Source organism: Pygoscelis adeliae, unplaced genomic scaffold (assembly GCF_000699105.1).
Source record: "Pygoscelis adeliae isolate BGI_AS28 unplaced genomic scaffold, ASM69910v1 Scaffold141, whole genome shotgun sequence".
Classification (NCBI taxonomy): domain Eukaryota; kingdom Metazoa; phylum Chordata; class Aves; order Sphenisciformes; family Spheniscidae; genus Pygoscelis; species Pygoscelis adeliae.
The window spans coordinates 3,625,270-3,644,613 of NW_008824231.1; the positions used below are offsets into that span (position 1 = coordinate 3,625,270).

General features: G+C 40.1%; 1 protein-coding gene across 2 annotated transcripts; it reads right to left on the reverse strand.

Annotated features, from left to right (window-relative positions):
- Positions 1 to 404: 404 nt before the first annotated feature.
- Positions 405 to 17,036, reverse strand: CCDC82 (coiled-coil domain containing 82). 2 transcript variants are annotated; one of them, XM_009334859.1, is made up of 8 exons: positions 16,974 to 17,036; positions 15,731 to 16,286; positions 14,849 to 15,071; positions 13,596 to 13,688; positions 11,455 to 11,579; positions 10,439 to 10,609; positions 2,029 to 2,214; positions 405 to 1,463 (listed from the first exon to the last, which is right to left on the reverse strand). In XM_009334859.1, the coding sequence occupies exons 2-8, from the start codon at positions 16,277 to 16,279 to the stop codon at positions 1,398 to 1,400; spliced, it is 1,413 nt and encodes a 470-aa protein (XP_009333134.1). In that variant the 5' UTR covers positions 16,280 to 16,286; positions 16,974 to 17,036; the 3' UTR covers positions 405 to 1,397. The 2 variants fall into 2 exon arrangements, with proteins under 2 accessions (XP_009333134.1, XP_009333135.1); XM_009334860.1 differs by lacking the exon at positions 405 to 1,463 and adding an exon at positions 9,778 to 9,810 and having other exon boundaries at positions 2,137 to 2,214.
- Between the last annotated feature and the right edge of the window lie 2,308 nt (positions 17,037 to 19,344).

Consider the following 19,344-nt stretch of genomic DNA (forward strand, 5'->3'; position numbering starts at 1 on the left):
AATCTACCCTCTTTCAGTTTAAAGCCAGTACCCCTTGTCCTATCACTACATGCCCTCGTAAAAAGTCCCTCTCCAGCTTTCTTGTAGGCCCCCTTCAGATACTGGAAGGCTGCAATAAGGTCTCCCGGGAGCCTTCTCTTCTCTAGGCTGAACAACCCCAACTCTCTCAGCCTGTCTTCAGAGGAAAGGTGCTCCATCCCCCTGATCATCTTCGTGGCCCTCTTCTGGACTCACTCCAACAGGTCCATGTCCTTCTTATGTTGGGGGCCCCAGAGCTGGACGCAGTACTGCAGGTGGGGTCTCAGCAGAGCAGAGTAGAGGGGCAGAATCACCTCCCTCGACCTGCTGGCCACGCTTCTTCTGATGCAGCCCAGGATACGACTGGCCGCCTGGGCTGCGAGCGCACATTGCCAGGTCATGTCCAATTTTTCAGAATGAACAATACAGTACTTAACCCTTCCTAACGCCTCAAAAATCTACTCCCCTGGCCCCAAAGAACTCTGATTTGGGCTTCACGCAATTCAGGTAAACCACGCATCATGATTCTGAGTAACTCCGACTTTCTGTTAAGTTACACTGGAAGAATTCTTGCTTGCCCACATTCATCCATTCTCTTAATTTTGTAGTTACTGCAAGTTGTTGCCATTACATTTGCACAACGTAATTTGATGTTTAAAATCTCACTAAATTGCCCCAGCTGCTTATCAGAGACAGCACAGTGGGCCCAAGTGTTCATTTAGATGGCTAAGCCAGACTCAGGCTGTATGACGCCTGTAATGTGACTCATCACCTACTCTCTAAAGAGAGGAATGACTACTGCGCTGCCTATGTAGTCAGAACTGCAGAATATTTCCTCTGTTGCCTTGCAACAGGCTATACTGATTCCTCAGAGGGGAAATAGATCTTTGCATTTGGGTCCTGTTTATTGTAACTATCATTCTAAATGGTTGGACTTACTTGCATAGAACGAGCAACAAGGAAGGTAAGATGCAAGTCACACATTCTTGTGTAACATAGTCTTACCTTTCCAAATATACCTACTTCAAAAGGTCTTAGCATCTCCTACCTTCCCTATGATGCAGCTCAATATAAACAGGTGGAAGTTTTATTTCACAAGCAAACAGATATTGAGATGTTATTCTTAAGAACAGAAGGAAACTTAAAGTGACCTATGCAGTAAGACTGGAAGGACTAATTTGGTAAAACTTTGGGTTATTACTGACACAGATGAGAAAAAAAGATACAGCACATTCTCAAACAGTAGTTTAAAGGTATATGGATTTAAGTATAACACAGCCTAAAAAGAATATTGAAGACCAAGCAGAGATAAAGTGCATGCAGATAAAGCAGGCCATTCAAATTTTTACAAGATGTCTTTCAAAGAGCTGTATGACCACTTAATCCATTTTCTCTTCTTGGAAACTGTCTGCGTCATTCATGTAGTCTTCAAGAGCATCGTATCTCTGCAAGTAAAATAAAACCTGTATTATTTTATCAATGTTTAATAACTGAATTACATAAAGACTGCTTTTTCTTTTTCTTCAATACGTTAACAAGCATGCCAATAACAATTCAGAAGCAATGATATCTGAAAGCTTTCTAAATGCAATTGTCCTACAAGTTGTCTTAAAATAGTTCATAAAATGTTTCTGAATAATTCAAAGTACTTCAGCGTAAACAGAAGAGTAAAATATTCTTGCTGTGCCTCACGTACACGTTTCCAGTCTTTCTAAGTTACAGCTTGAGTTTGTTGTGTTGCTGCTTTCAAATGAAACAGGAGCCTGCCCACCACAGCCCAGAGATCATGCAGCTGTCAAAAAGCTTCATGTCAAAAGTTGACACAAACTCTATGTGAACGCAGCAGCGTACCACTGTTTGAGAGACTGGGTTAGCAGAAGTGGATGAATGGTTAAGCCGAGTTATATTACTGAAGCCCAGTAATTCAGAACTGATCAATTAAACCAGACATTTTATTTCAGCTTCCTTTTATCTGCTTGGAAAAGGATACATGAAATAACTCAGTCGTACCTTCTGAATCCACCCACTGTCTTCCAACTGGCTGAAAAGCCGTTCGACTGTGTCTTTGACTGGTTCATCCTCAACACCATCCAACTCTGCAACAGAGCTGCAATCCACATACAACTTGTATTTGAAGTGCTTCAAATGATGATAAACTCTCGTACGATTTGCACACACCATGCCAACCTTCAAAACCTAGGCCAAAGTGAACAAATCATTCTCTCTGATAGAACTGTGATTATCTTGACAATATAAAGAATGGCTAAGTCAGTCTAGCAAGATTTTATCAGTCAGTCTAGGTAGATTTTTTGAATAATGAAATAAACAGAATGGCACTACATGCATAAAATCAGCGCAAAACCACGTAGTTTTCACAGCCACACAGAACAATTTTTGAGCAAGCGGGCAGCCAGCAAGTCTATGCAATGGCAGCTTATCAGTACCGTTTTCTTGCAAACACAACCATGTTTATAATTGGTAGTGTATTTCCTATCTCCTGGTGGAACTTTGTTACAAAATCACTAACATTTTAGACAACCATCATATTGTGAAAGCAGAGGAAGAGAAATTATTTGATTACTTTTGCTTAATATGTACTACTTCCTAGGGACATGAAATACCAGTTCTAGCGTTTTGTAGACTGAATCATATTCAACATTTCTTCAAGAAATACATATGAATACAAATAGACATATGCCTAGAAATATATATTTAATAAATATATAGAGAGATTGGATTTCATAAAAATAAAATCTGAAAACCAAGGTTTTATACAATGCAAATGTTAATCTGCAACTGTCTGGGATGTATAGCTAGGCCGTAATGCTGTAGAAATCAAAGCCTCTGCATCTCCCAGTTATTACCTGTTTTACTTCTACAATTTCCATGCAGAAAAGACAGAACTGTCTTATTTAACAGTTTTCTTTACAGCAGTATTTATAGATAAACAAATGGTAAATACACATGTAAATACATAATCAGAGCATGGATTAGAGTAGATTCATTCTCATCTATCAGCACTAACATTAAATACAGGCAAGTATTTGCACGTATCTTGAACTGAGATTTTATACAAAGATGCTAAGCGGTGAAGGTGTTTACCTGAAAATACTGAGTAATGTATTGGTTACAAGAATCTTTGGCAATCCTAATCTTCACTAAGAGTATGTGAAATTGGAGGTGCGGGGAGGGAGAAAGAGTCAAAGTTCATCTGCATTTAAGGACATCCTGTGTTTCACAAGAGTAAGCTTTGTTCCATTTCTACAAGAGAAGTAGTTCAAGTACATACAATGGCAAATCAGAAGAGGAATCTATCCCTTGTAAATGACCCACAGGTGCACCGATTACTACTCCAACCCATGGAGACAAAGCCTAACAGGCAAGAAATCTACATCTGGCTGGTTTTCGGAGGTCAGGTTTTCTACACTCAAAAGCAACGTAATTAATAACGTGTGTAAAGAAACTCAGCTCCTGGTACGTACAGGAGACACTGATTTAGTTTTACTAAAAAAAATCCCCTTCAATGTATCCTTCAAGGGCAGCATTGTTTGACTGATGTCTTGTCACACTTTTGCGAGTAACAAGCAGGTAAATAGCTAAAGGACAAAGTTCTTTGCATCAGTAATGCAAGCTGCAATTGTATTGCTATTTCAGATTATACACACATATATCAAAAAAACAACCATGTTATATATTGCAAAATGATTTCTTCTGAGCCACAACAGTGATACCCTTTATCGCTGCCATTGGTAATAATCTGAATACTCTTTTAAATTATGAGAAGGTTAAGTTTTAATCGATGCTTACAACCCACATTTTCAGGAAGCTTTTCCGAATGCATGACCAAATGTTTGCATCTGTGAGCAGTTCCCCAAAACACCTGACCTACTTGTACAACCTAGCACTAGCAGTATCTACTGACAATGACAGTAACAGAAAGCATATTTTATTTATAAAGATTATATAAACTGAATTTATATTTATATGTATTATTTATATATTTTCTTAAATATATGAATAGACTTAATTTCTTAAATATATTAACCAGCGGCTCAACCGATATAAGCAGGCATAATATCACTGAAGTCAAGAGACACACTCACTTAACTTTTGATCTCACCTACAGTAGATGGTTAACTGAAATTTTAACCATCTTGAGATAAAAAATTCCTCTTACTATATTGCAATTCTCTACTGATCATGTACATGTACCTATACGCAGCTCCATTTTCTACTCTTCCCAAAACTGAAAAGCTAAGGCTTGTGTTTGGTGCTATAGATGCTTCTGAAGTGCAAGACCTACCAACCAGTACATAACCTTGATTGATTCAAATTTCCAGAAGTACCATTTAAAAAACTTAAACAATCAAGAACTGAGCTGCGGTGTTCCATAGAGCATTTCATGACTTTTCAAGTATCCCAAGCAATGAGGTGCGGCAGTTATCTGGAACATTATGTGATGTAAAACAGGAGATACCGTCTTGCATCAAACTGATGGCCCAGTTCTTCCCCTGCGACAACAGCTAGCAGGAGATATTTAGGAAGTTAGTATAAGATGCAGAACAAACACCAGAACGATCATAACATTACTATACAGCTTCTAGCAGTCAACAGTTAAGACCGTCTGTATCATCCCCACTATCATGTTCCATAGTGTGGAAGAAGCTTCCCCAAGAACCTGTCTAATCCCTTTTGGGACCCACTAACACTTTTCGCTTCCAAAGTATCTTGTGGCAATGAGTTTCATAGTTCATTTATGTGCGAAGTGTAAAGTATTTCTACGCTGGAGAGATGCCAGAGGCAAATAGCTAAATATCGTATAATGTAATTAGGTATTGTTTTTAAAGCAAGAAAGATTGTCTAAAAATACAATGCTATTTCAGAATGCAGCTTTGGAAAGAATCTCAGTACTGTACTCATTCTAATTTTTTCCTCTCACGGTTCTCAGGGACTCTGTCCTAATGCTTAACTTATCTACTCAAGCTGGCCATATCAGCCAAAGTTGTGTTAAATCACTTTGTATGGAATGCAGGAGCATAGCCTGACAATAGCACAGCATGTAGTGACTGAATCCATGTCCTCTGAACATGATTATAAACGGAAGTAGAACACCAAGACTGAGAGCAGAAAACAGTTTATAATCCAGGTGACACAGGAGCGAAGAAGCGTGGGGCACACCTATACCTCTAAACCGTTCCATTCTCCCTGACCACGGAGGAATGAGAATTGGCAGCTACACACAGAACAATCATTGCAAGCCAAAGCAAAACTGGAACAGCTGTTTCTCTTCTCTTTCTACTGGCAAAGCAGAATATTTCAGAGATGAGAGAAAAGGAAAGTTTTATGCAGAAGAAGAGGGTTGGAGGTCTGTTTTTGTTCTCTCCACATCCACTTTTCTCGGGTATTTTCAAATAAAACTTTAGAAAATAGTTCAACTACATGTTTCCATTCAATCTGATCTGTCAGTGCTGAACTGCCTCCTCTTTCAGTCAATTAAGTTCTTGAAGTGCCAGTTTTGTGTAGCTCTGTGTGCCTTTTTTCTTTTTTCCTCCTTTCTTTTTTCCTCCTTCCTTTTTTCTCAATTGGCAGGGCAAGTTGATCAACGCACTGCCAGCAGAACTTCAAAGACTACTTGAGAACAGTACCTTTAGCAGTCTAAATTAAAGGTCACCATAAGAACACAAATGTTGCATTACAAAGGCACTATAAAAAATTACCGGAAAGTGCTCAATAACTCTCTCTCCTGGGTCTGTTCTACATCCCCTGAGCTATATTGAGCATGCACATGACAGGCATCTCACCAGATGCTGGGGTACACAGGGTAAAAAAAGCTCTCATTTTCTGCTGTTAAGCTGAAGAGAACAAAAATGAACTAGCAAGTTAGTTCAATATTCAGTAGGATATTTCAAGTTTTTTCCAAAGTGAAGAATAGCCAATGCTTTATGTAGGACAACGTTTGGACAGCAGTGAGGGAATTGCTACTGTTATTTCCACAGTTAAGTTGGAATTTGAGTAAAGATTAAATTCTTGTGCTAGTTCACTTATTTCTGGTTAGGCAAGGCACACACTTCCTATGAAAAACTGAAAAGTTTTAAATTAGTGATCTACGTTTAGAGACCCATAGATGAGGTGCTTAGGGACATGGTTTAGTGGGCATGGTGGTGCTGGGTTGACGGTTGGACTCGATGATCTTGGAGGTCTCTTCCAACCTTAATGATTCTATGATTCTATATAAGGAAGAATGACTATATGATGGACTGCAGTATCAGTGCTAGTATGATTGCCAAGGACTTACTGTTTTCCTGCAATAAACAAGAAGAAAAGCCTTGCTGGAAAAGCCTAGCTCTCTTGACTATCATGCACACACAGACTTATCAAAACAGAGTATTAACAACTGCTGCTCAGAAGGGTCTGTAATCTATTTAAGAAAAACTGTGACACAGATTTTCCTAGATTCTGCATTACACACAGAGCCCAATATGATGACATAATGATAATCACACTGACACCCCTCAAATCTCTAAGTTATTGTGCTGGTTTTGGCTGGGATAGAGTTAATTTTCTTCACAGTAGCTAGTATGGGGCTATGTTTTGGATTTGTGCTGGAAACAGTGTTGATAATACAGGATGTTTTAGTCACTGCTGAGCAGTGCTTACTGTCATGGTTTAACCTCAGTTGGCAACTGAGCACCACACAGCCGCTCGCTCACTCCCCCCACAGTGGGATGGGGGAGAGAATTGGAAGGGTAAAAGTGAGAAAACTCGTGTGTTGAGATAAAGACAGTTTAATAGGGAAAGCAAAAGCCGCGCACGCAAGCAAAGCAAAACAAGGAATTCATTCACTCCTTCCCATCGGCAGGCAGGTGTTCAGCCATCTCCAGGAAAACAGGGCTCCATCACGCATAACGGTTACTTGGGAAGACAAACGCCATCACTCCAAACGTCCCCCCCTTCCTTCTTCTTCCCCCAGCTTTATATACTGAGCATGACGTCACATGGTATGGAATATCCCTTTGGCCAGTTTGGGTCAGCTGTCCTGGCTGTGCCCCCTCCCAGCTTCTTGTGCACCTCCAGCCTTCTCAGTTGGTAGAGCACGAGAAACTGAAAAGTCCTTGACTAGTGTAAGCACTACCTAGCAACAACTAAAACATCGGTGCCTTATCAACATTGTTCTCACCCTAAATCCAAAACACAGCACTGTACCAGCTACTAGGAAGGAAATTAACTCTATCCCTGCCGAAACCAGGACACTTACACAGAGTCAAGGCCTCTTCTGCTTCTCACACCACCCCACCAGCGAGTAGGCTGGGGGTGCACAAGAAATTGGGAGGGGACACAGCTGGGACAGCTGACCCAAACTGACCAAAGGGATATTCCATACCCTATGATGTCATGCTCAGTAATATAAAGCTGGGGGAAGAAGGAAGGAAGGGAGGGGCTGTTTGGAGTGATGGCGTTTGTCTTCCCAAGTAACCGTTACGCGTGATGGAGCCCTGCTTTCCTGGAGATGGCTGAACACCTGCCTGCCGATGGGAAGGAGTGAATGAATTCCTTGTTTTGGTTTGCTTGCGCGCACAGCTTTTGCTTTCCCTATTAAACTGTCTTTATGTCAACCCACAAGTTTTCTCACTTTTACTCTTCTGATTCTCTCCCCCATCCCACTGGGGGGGAGTAACCGAGCGGCTGGGTGGGGGTTAGTTGCCAGCTGGCATTAAACGACGACAGTTCTTTTTGGCACCCAACGTGGGGCTTGAAGGGTTCGAGATAACGACAGATCTGACCAGAGTGTGTTAAAATAAATTTTTTATAAGCTTTCATTATATTAGTTTAAGAGTCACTGGTCACAATGTTGTTTTATTCGTTCACATGGTTGCATTATGTAAATCCTCACTTGCAGTATGTATTCCCTGTGGTGCTGTTTCTCACCTCTGGGAGATGAGACTGTCATGGTTTAACCCCAACCAGCAACTAAGCACCACGTGGGTGTCCCATCAGCTGGCCATCACAGTTTTTATGGCCATCATAAACATCCTGTATTATCAACACTGTTTTCAGCACAAATCCAAAACATAGCCCCATACTAGCTACTGTGAAGAAAATTAACTCTATCCCAGCCAAAACCAGCACAGTTACAATACTTGCAAAGATCCAAACAATATAGGCTTGAGCTTCAGCAAGGTGTACTTCCAGTTTGATGAGGGCTTCACTTTGGTTTCTGTATAAGAAAACCTATTATACCGCATTTCAAAATATATTGTAAATACAACTTGTTCTGACACTTTTTTCTTTTCAGCAAATACTGTGAGGAACTTCAGCTGTATTCAAAAATACTTTTACACTCACAAAGAAAAGGAGTATACCTTCTACAGCTCCTGAAAGGGAAGAAAGGCAGAACTTGGATATCAGCTCGGTACACAACTGTATCAATATTTTATTCTTGACAAATCGTGTGCTTTGAGTTTATCATAAGAGGTCATGAATTACATTACTTAAGAAGGTCATATGCACACCTAATCATAACAATTACTGGTAGCTGTAAATTTGAAGGGAAGATCCCTAAATATTAGGAACACCCAGGTTCTTAAGAGTCAAGGTCTTCAAAAGTCTCAGCTGTGAAATACAACAAAATTGACTGCTCAAGTCATCTAAAATGACTGCCTAGTGCAACATCATGTAACAACATGAAAGATGTGTTTCATTCCAAAAATATAATTTAATCCAAAATGTCCTAGTAGAGACAACTGAGTGAGAAAAAGTTGCAAAACTACCTAAATGGAAATGTTTTCCAGTTTGGACAAGTACTTCTGATAATGCAGTAATGAGAAAAGGGTTCTAATAAAATGCATTGACGTAGTTAGGAATAAGTCTTCTCAAAAGGACATCAGCAATTTCAAGTGTCAATGCAACTTAGATGTCAAGATACTTTGTCCTGAATGAATAGCTACATGGGAAATAGGAGATGTGAAAAAATCTGAAGGAAGAAGCATTAAATTCTGACTAGGCTGCACTTGGACTATGAGAATGATAGTGGCACTATTTCACTCAACGTTCTGACCCAGAGCAAACAAGAACTGTTGGAGTGCACATGGATGCTCCAAATGCTAGAGGCATAGTAGGCACAGACTTAGCAAACCTAGTGACCCAATGTAGAACAAATCTTACTTGCAACAAAATAGAAAACAAAATCAGTCAATGGAGATGATTGTCCATTATACAGAAAGTTACTTTTGTAATGTTTCTGAAAGCTAATCAATGCAAGATTCCTGTTGGGAAAGTCTTAAGGGCATTATAGGCACACACAAAGGTAAAGGGCTTTCAAGTGATCTAATTTCAGTGAAAAGGCTTTCTGATATTTAGGATATATGTAAATCTGAGGCAAATGTCATTCCTGATTTAAAGCCTCAGACTCCTGGCATACGGAGATAGAATCTAATCTAAAAAAAAAATCATAGTATTCCTCAGGTACCAGGAACGCCAGGCATGTTCAGAGCATCACTCAGTCATGTCATTTCTTTACCACTGGTTTTCCTTTCTTTAAGATCTGTATTCACTTTAGGATTTTCAATCTTCTATTAAATGTTCTCTGACAAAACAAAAAGCTACTTTAGAAATAACTGATCGAGTGCTCATCTTAGAACTTTGGTTAGTATGTGAATCTTCATGCGTGCCATCAGCCTCTTTGACACATAGTTTCAGACTGCCTCCCCATGCACCACAAAAGACAAGCATGCTGAGGAGGAGGTGCAGGATGCCATGTACCTAGTTTCCTTCTTGCCCTGGATGACACTCAGACTGCAGAGATTTGAAGCAGAGGACAAATTGAGGCAAATATCAATTTTGACTTGAGGGCAAGAGTTATCAATAAACCCTATCATATGCCTTACAGCCCTTTATCTTTTATATCATGAAGTCCATCTCATGGTTGGGTATACTTATGAGCACTTACTGCAGTGCAAGTACATGTGCTGCATCAGGTACTAATATTAAGTGGCAAAAGTGGGGAGGAAACAGCACACCGATCATTGTGATGCAGGCAAAAACAAAGGCCACAGAAAAATATCAGATTTATTTTCTTGATAAAGTTAGGTTTATTTGAGGATACTTTTCATTACCTCTTTCCCAACATATAAGAAAGGATGGGGAGGGTTGGAGGGGAATGCCTCTATTCATCCTTTTAAGTTTCATAGGAACTTCCTTCATAATTCCTGGCTAAATCCAAGACTATACTCCTCCAAACTGCAAAATGGTCCTCATATTTTAAAAACTAATAGGGTTTAGACATGGAAGTACAGTAGCTTAACTCTTGCATCTAGCATTATAGACATTAGATGTGTTGATAGGATTTCTATTCTTTGTATGATTTTCTGTAACACTAGACAAAGCTTAAAAATAATTATATAGGGTGCTTGTTTTAAGTTACCTGCTTGTCATCTGACATGAAGTCATCTGCTTCCAAAGTTCTACTATTATAAAGCTTTCCAGAGAGCAGCACATTAAACTTACAATACCGATTCAATTCACAGGCCTGACAAGACATATTTTTTGGATTTTTCAAGATAATGCGAACGTCTGGGTAACAATCCACACGCTCCTGAAAAACAGATTTCAAATAACATTAAAGAATCTCCGTAAACTGAAAGATGCCTCAAATAGGCTGCTGAGTACTCTGCACTCACACAAAATTAGTGCAAGAGAAACCAAAGAGATTAAAATCTCAAGGCTTTCACCATTCAGTTGCGAACATACACCTTTTCAGTCATTTTCCAACACTTCACTCAGTTCTAGTTCATTAATTCTTTCTTTCGGCTTCAGACCTAAAGAATGGCTCCCGCATCATGGCACTATTTTTCTTTCATCTCTTTTTTTTTTGGAGGGGGCGGGGGTGGAACTGTATCAGTTGGTCTGCTTCAAATAAATACACTGTATCTCTCCACTGGCCATACTCCATTATTACAGTGATTATTAGATCGCCACACCTATCACACTAATACTATTCTAGTAATTTGCATACAATGACTAGGTTACTGTATATTGACTTCATTTTTTTTGAAGTAGTAGAAGGTTCATTATGAACATATTGGTTTATCTTTTTGTGGGAGGAGGAAGAAATTTTGTTATAACATTTAGCAAGTCACAAAAAAATCCTCAAAAAGTTATCTGCTGAAGTTAGCAGAAGAAGCATTCAGGTAACTGAGAACAGATTCTGTTCTGTTACCTGAACGCTTATCTGGTTATAAACACATAAAATACTTCCAATATTTATAAGCATCAAAACAAGTTACATAAGGTAAAGAACAATGAGTTTCTATTTAAAAAGTATATATAATTATAGCAATTATTGTACCTTTACTGAGAATTACAGTATAAAAAAAAAAAATCTGTCACTAATAATATGATTTGGAGCCGACTTCACTATTTGAAGTAGAAGTTACATACCTTATATCGATCCTTCCAGCGACTTCTAGAGATTAAGTTCTCAAGACGAGGCTGAATGAAGCGGTCATCCAAATAATGAAGTGAGAGCAACATATCTTGCGCATACTTCTTTTGTCTTGTTCCATCTGTTCAGTGAGAGTCATTACTAATTTGCTGACCACCCCATGTTGTACAAGTTTCTTCAAATAAAATTTTCAACGACATTATGCTTCTGCATACTAAGAACTATGAATGATTTTAATAAATTATTACTGAATACATTTGCTACTGTTATCCATAAAAGTGATCCATGCATCTTTCATAAACTGATACATTTAATTATTTTAAAAGTCTGTATCACAAGAGGTACATGAATAAACTCTACAATCAAGGTTAAAGTAAATGGGTCGTCCCAAATGGAGACCCATTCACTTGATCTCATTTAAAAGAATGGAAAAGGGGAAAAAAAAAAAAGCTTTTTGTCCAGTTTATCTAAGCTGTTCATAATGTATAAGGGAGTAGGTTGCAATCCATGAAAACAAACTGCTCTGAGCTGCTTCACAGCAGAAATTTTGACAACTCTCTTCATCACTTATAAAGAACACAAAGCAACTGACCTTTACACTTCAGCAGCACAGTCAGATGCCTTGAGTTAGGCAGTGTAAGTACTTCCAAATACTTACTCAAGCAAAAGAAATAAACAAGTATGAGGATGAGTAAAACTACCGCTATTCCACAACTGTCTCCCAAGTACGTGCTGGATTGCAGGAATTAAACAGGACTTTCATAGGTGCAGGCCAATTCATACTGTCTCAAGCTTCAGCAGGTAGAGACATACAAATAAATTCAGCTACCTTCCCTAGTCTTTTAGCAATGCTGTTATCAAACAAACAGAACCGAGGAGGACCACTGGCTATCTAGCTTTCTATATAAAACCAGTTAACTGTCATTATCATTATAGCCACCATAATTACAATTAACTGTTTTTCCATATACACTTTACACACATTTTCAGTAAGTGAGCTATACTAAAAGCTTGAAGAGGCTGTTTTATTGTCCCTCACAATAAAAGACAAGTCTGAACTCTATTACTAAAGTAGCTGCTCTTGATTCAAACTAATTAAGAGATTCACTTCCATTAATTCAGAAAAATCCATTCTGTGTTATAAAAAATATATCTTTGTAATGCTAGGCTATGTTCATAATATACAATGTTCTTCAGAAAGATAGAACTCACCTGCATAGCTGATCTACTTCTAGCACCTTGGCAAGAAGTTGTTAGTTTTGTAGAGCAGATACAGTTTGAAATAGAAGGAAGCTATTACAACACAGAACTGGCAAAGTTTACTTATGACTTTTCATAAGCTTGTTTTCAGTTGGTAAAACAAAACAAAACTAACACCTGAGAGACCTAGCAAAGGCAGATGAAAGAAATTTTTAGCTCCAGGAATACGCAGCCTTTTTTCTGAAGTCTGTGGGGTACTTCAGTTTCTTCATTCCCTCTTAGTTCCTGATGACACCAAAACTTCCTCCCTTTGGCACTTTGCCTGCTCCTTCCACAACCTGACACTGACAGTCCTCCCATTAATCCCCTCTTTACAGTGCTTCTGAAACTACACGTGAAGTTGCCATTCAGCCCCACTAGGCCAAATGCCAAAAAGCACCTCCTCAGCAAGAACAAGACAAGTACTGACTGCAGCTGAAATTGCACAAATGTTAAAAAAAAAAAAAGAAAAAAAATCAGATATGGAGTAATCTCCATAAATAAAATTATTTATTATCTATCAAATTCCTCAGAAAAAGCTATGAAGCACGTGACATTTTGACAAATCAGCTGACCTTGCAATGTTTTCATTATCTACTTTGAAGTTAATTTCACTTTCATGCTGGAACTGTTACTACTGATTAGTAACACACAAACACTTCCCTCAGAATGCCTTCTAGGCTTAAAAGAATTAAGTCTACACATTTTTCCAAGATTACTCTATCCTTTTCAGATAGATTCCCCCCCCCCGCCCCAAAGTTACAGAGCAGCAAAACCAAGAACAGATCTCAGGACTCACAGTCCTATACTCTAATCAGGAAACACATCTTTCTCTAGAATAAATGTCTTTGTGTAACTTTTGAAGGCACTATTATATTATTTAATGCAATTTACTTACCATACAATGAGCTCAGAAAAGTGTCATCAATTGCATTTATGAGGAAAGCCTTTACTATTCTTTTGAAGTGTACATAATGATCACAGCGAGATACTGGGAAGAAAGCAATATAACCAGAATTTACCAAAACAACAACAACAAAAGTAAGCAATGTTGAAAGTCCTGTAAGAAGAATTCTTTTTTTTCCATTATTGTAAATTTAGAATTTTGAAGTAATTTAAATATGGTTTTAAAAATAATTTCAATATACAACATCCACACCCTGAAGACCTTGCCTTTACATAGTGCTTCTCATCCCAATGATCTTAATGAATTTTAGCATCCTAAAGTCACACGTCCTTTCAGCAAGAAGAACCCACAGTAAGAGCTACAAACACCAAAAGAAGAGAATAATTTGTTCTATGAATAGCAGGAAATAATGCAAACCAGAGAAGGCCAGGCTTATGTGTGGGTTTTTTGTCTGGTTTGTTTTTTTTTTTAACTTTCTTTCAAGTACACACAATTCTGCTCAAGTCTTTACTGGGGAAGAAATACCACAAATGCTTGCGACCATCTACACTAGCACCAACTGTCTAGTCAGTACATACCTGCTTCTGAACAACAAAATACGTAAGAAGATAACTAGCATACAGTTCTGTTTCAAATCTCCCTGCTCCATCCAGATACCAGTTTTCATAAAAGATCAACTTGAAAAGTTTTCTCCCTCTGTGCAGTTTGGCTGAAATTGACCAATGAATTCAGAAACCCCTATAGACCTGTGCTCCCAAGTCTCACCACCATGGAATAAAAATACATCAAAGAAAAAAAAAAAAGGCAAAATACCCAAACAAGCCCCAAAAAACGCAAACTCACGGCAAGAATTTTACATCACTCTCCAGAACAGAATTTGGCCAGAATTAACATAGCTGCTCTTAGCCTATATCAGAAGATGGAGGATGATGCTTTTAGGTCTCCACAGGAATGACTGCATCACAGATAGCCTACTTTATCCTAAATCAGACCAACTTAATCTGTGCAATAGGGTTTCCCCTCCTTCCACCCAAATTATACCCTCCTTTTAATAATACACAGAAAGACTGTAAAAGTTCACTGTGGAAAACAGAGTACTTCCACAATAAATTGAAGACTTTTAGGAATCTGCTTTTAAACTATCATATCCTATTACACAGTATTTATATTTACAGTTCATTAATATTTATTATAGCACTACAAGCAAGTTATACATATAGAACTGTCACCAATTTTGATCTTACAGTGTGGGACGTAGTATGCCAGCAACTCGCTATTTGATGTATTTAGTTCCTTCTGTTGTGGCTGGTTTTCACTCTTTACGTGCTCTGTGCTGTCATCATCATCTTCCTCTTCTTCTACTATAAAATCTTTCATGCTGTCACTGTCAGTTTCACTACCTTCTGTTGGTGTGAGGGGCAAGTGACAGAGTGGTTCCTCTTCTATTTCTGCTTCATCATTAGAATCCTAATTAAATTTTAAAAAGGATTTCAAACACAAGAATTTTCAGTATTTGCAATGACGAAATACTACATACACTGGGTAAGATTTTTGACCTTCTAATAACACCATTTATTCAATTAACAAGAAATAATATGTTTCCAAAAAATACATCATTCTGTACTACATGATAATTACTTTCAGCTTTAAATCAGCCATCTCCATGTACCTCTCTTCAGACGTTTTGTAGGAATTAAGCTAACAAGAGATCTCTAAGTTACTTCAGCAGGCATTTTGCTTCTTTATAAAAATCATTTGATAGTCCTTCCATGCATCTCTTCTTTACGGAAAAAAAAGGAATAATAAAGAAGTTTTTCCTTTCTGACTATGTAGAGAAGATAGATACCTGCATTCTAAGCTGCTTAGCCATCAGAATGCCTGAAAGAGCAAATGAAAGGAAATTCTTAAATCCTCAGTGATTAAAATTAAACTCAAGATAAAGGTTTTCAGCAGTCAATATTGTTGTCTAGTTAACATGACAGCTGTTAAAATGTGACAGAACTACTGACTTGTTATGAATAAACAAAGTAAAATAAATAAAATCCCACTGGTTTGGATCTATTAGTCTTCACCTTCCCCTACATTCAGCATTTTCTCCAGTTGAATTTCAAAGATAAAACCCAGACCTCACAATTTTCACTGCTGCAGGATCTCCGAGTTGCTCTTTGTCTTGCAAGTTCTTTCAATTTTGCAAATACTTTCTGTTTCCTATTAGTAGAAACATTTTCTGCAGGGCAGGTTTTATCAGGTTGCTGTTCTTCGGAACTCTCATCTTCATCCATTATACACTGGCGTTTAGCAAAAACTTTTCTAACAAGTATATCACTGTCCTCACTTTCATCGCTGTCATACAAGACAGAGGTGTTCAACCTTTTACGCTTCCCAGGCACAATGTACTCATCCTCACCATCTTCTGTTACTTCCCCATCGTGGCTTTTCTCTTCCTGATCTGAAAGGCTGTTCTTCACAACAGTTTCATCTTTTTCGTCTGCTTCATCTTCTGATGCAGTAGGTTCTTCCTCCTCAGAGGTACCTGAGGATTCGTCATTGCTGTCAAGTAGTATGAGCTCCCTTTTAGTACGTCTCCAATCAACTCGGGATTTGGATGATGACAGTTCTGTTCCTGCTGTCTTATTTCTTGTTTCATATCTTCTGACAACTGCTTTTATCTCCATCGGAAGGCTGTGACAACACACCAAAATATAAACCAGTAAAACAAAGCACTTACTACATTATGCCATCCAAAAAAAAAAAAAAAAGTACAAGGACATGCATATTTTGTTACATACGCTTATGACTTAACAATATCATTATTAAGAGACACACGCAGAAATCAGCACCAAACAAAACTAAGGATGCACAGTAACTTCTGAAGATGATCTACCTTACTCAAAAAATGTGGAAGAGCAGAACTGCCCACACCCAGCATGAATGAACTGGAAATATCAGGTGTGAAGTGCAGCTACAGATCCCATCATCCCCTCCAACACTGCGAGCCTACAGCTGAGGCAGACAGCTTTCCTGCTCCTGAGGAGCAGCGTACATCGCTCGTTCAGGATGATCATCATCAACAGGCCTCACTGAGGAGCGGCCCTCAGCTGGGGAGGGACCACCCCACACAGCTGGCGGCCCTACCCCCACCTGCCCGCCCCGCAGCAAGACCCGACGGGGCCGAGGCGCCCTGAGGCGAGCCGCGGCCCGCTCCTGACTCCACAAAGCAGGCCAGGCCGGCCCGGGCCTGGGCCAGCAGAGCTCATCCCGCCCGCCCCCGCGGCCATGGCACACGCAGACCTCCCGTCCCGTCCCGTCCCGTCCCGGTCCCGTCCCGTCCCGTCCCTCAGCAGCTCGCGCAGCAGCCGTTACTTTTACCGTTAACGTTCCCGCGGCCGAGCGCTGGAGCCGCTGAGGAGAGACTGCCGCCCCCCGGCGCCCCACGCGCCGCGATTGGCCGCCGCCCCCTGTCACTCAGCCACCGCGATGTTTGCGGAAGTGCTGGCAGTACGCGGCGGGGGGGAAGGGGTGTCACGTGGTGTGCTCGGGTTCTGTGGGTTGGCGCGCAATGCTGGAGAGCAAGAGCTGCGGGTTCGAGTCCTCCCCCCGACAGGGACAGCACGGCTCGCTCTCCTCCCTCCCGGCGCCTCATCCGGCAGGTCTCAAGCCGCGTTAGAGTGCGGTGGCTTAGTTGTGATCGCATTTTTTCCCGACCCAGATGTATTCCTGAAGAAAATCAGCGTTGGCTTGCAAGGTACGGCACCTCCCCAAAGGGGCTGCCAGTGACCACTGCCGGTGGCCGGTCACTGAGGACCGGCCTGGCCTGAGGCTTACCCTGCCAAAGCGGTTTCTTCACAGCCACTAGCACTCTTCCCTCCGCTGTCTTGGTAGCAAACCCACTAAATTTATTGCGTTCAACCCCCAAATGATGAGGGACATGAAAGCAGGCGGTAGAGAAGGTCGTGGCAGCTGTAACTATGGGGAGGTTTTGGGGGTGCCAGGCTGGGCTCCAGCCAGAGCAGAAATCCCAGCGGTGTCCGTGCTTGGGAAAGCCTCTGACAGCCCACCCGTCCCCTGTGGGCCTCTTAGAAGAAAACAACGCTTTCTTTGGTGTCTGTAAATCACATTTTGGGTATGGTGCCTGCAGCTCCTCATTGGGCCTCTCAGCCAGAAGCAGGAGCATGCTGAGGACTCCGGTTCTCTGCGGTTCATGCTATATCCGTGTGGAAAATCAGAGGCTGGGTGACATAGAGAGGTCCTACTAGTGCTGGTGCTCGAGGAGAGACCTGCCAGCTCAGCACGGGGCTCTTTTTCTTGGTAATAGCAACTTTGCAGCATGAACCAAATCGCTGAGCACGTGTGCTGCTCTCAGCTGGGTCTGGCTTTCGTGGGGAACCCCAAAAATGAAGGTGAGGGGATGAGGGCCTGAACGTTGTCTTAGTCACAGGGGAAAGTGGGAGTATTGCAGTGGAGGAGTTTGGGAGATGGAGGGTACAATAAATTCATAAGGAAGTAAGTTGCACTACTTTTGCTGCTCAAAGATCAAGACATTTTGTGGATGAGTATATGCAGGAAACTATTAATATCTGCAGTGATGAGCTTCTGTTGTTTTTCTGCTTAGAACGTCTATTGAATAGGATGCTGGATTCTGTTCAGAGCTAATACTCTTACAGATGCATTTTAATAACAAGATTTGTGTCTTAATTTGCTCTTCTTTGCTTGGTGTGTGGTAGAAAACTACTGCTACCTTGGAACTCATTCTGCTGACATTTTTTGTACTGTTTTAACAAGATCTTGTAAACATCTCCATGTATTTCTTTAAAAATAGGTGGTAACGAAACCACAAAGAGAAGAAATACGTGGAAATGAAAGACAATTCTTTCTCATCTTATTTGCATAGCACTGCTATGGATTTCACATGGTGAAGAGGTGTGGACAGGTGTTTATGTAGATGGTGGGTTGAATTCCCACCAAAATGTTTATATTGCAAGGATTAGAATGGTTATAATTCGAGTATTACATTGCATTAAGGGATTTATAGTCCTGGCTGACATTTCTTTTAATTGCTTTAAATTTAAAGTCTGTACATGAATTTTCAAATAAATAAAGGGATCAGAGTTTGCCCAGGATTTAATGTTTCCTCCAAACTGTTGTCCTGGTTTCGGCAGGGACAGAGTTAATTTCCTTCCTAGCAGCTGGTACAGTGCTGTGTTTTGGATTTAGGATGAGAACAAAGTTGATAACACACCAATGTTTTAGTTGTTGCCAAGTAGTGCTTACACTAAACCAAGGACTTTTCAGCTTCACAGGTGTTTATGTAGATGGTGGGTTGAATTCCCACCAAAATGTTTATATTGCAAGGATTAGAATGGTTATAATTCGAGTATTACATTGCATTAAGGGATTTATAGGTCCTGGCTGACATTTCTTTTAATTGCTTTAAATTTAAAGTCTGTACATGAATTTTCAAATAAATAAAGGGATCAGAGTTTGCCCAGGATTTAATGTTTCCTCCAAACTGTTGTCCTGGTTTCGGCAGGGACAGAGTTAATTTCCTTCCTAGCAGCTGGTACAGTGCTGTGTTTTGGATTTAGGATGAGAACAAAGTTGATAACACACCAATGTTTTAGTTGTTGCCAAGTAGTGCTTACACTAAACCAAGGACTTTTCAGCTTCCCATGCTCTACCGACTGAGAAGGCTGGAGGTGCACAAGAAGCTGGGAGGGGGCACAGCCAGGACAGCTGACCC

Coding starts and splice junctions, on each gene's coding strand:
- CCDC82 (XM_009334859.1), bottom strand. CDS start 16,279: ATGGAGATAAAAGCAGTTGTCAGAAGATATGAAACAAGAAATAAGACA. Junction 2,215..10,438: donor TCATGTCAGATGACAAGCAG/GTAACTTAAAAC, acceptor ACTTTGGCCTAG/GTTTTGAAGGTTGGCATGGT. Junction 1,464..2,028: donor ACAGTGGGTGGATTCAGAAG/GTACGACTGAGT, acceptor TTTTACTTGCAG/AGATACGATGCTCTTGAAGA.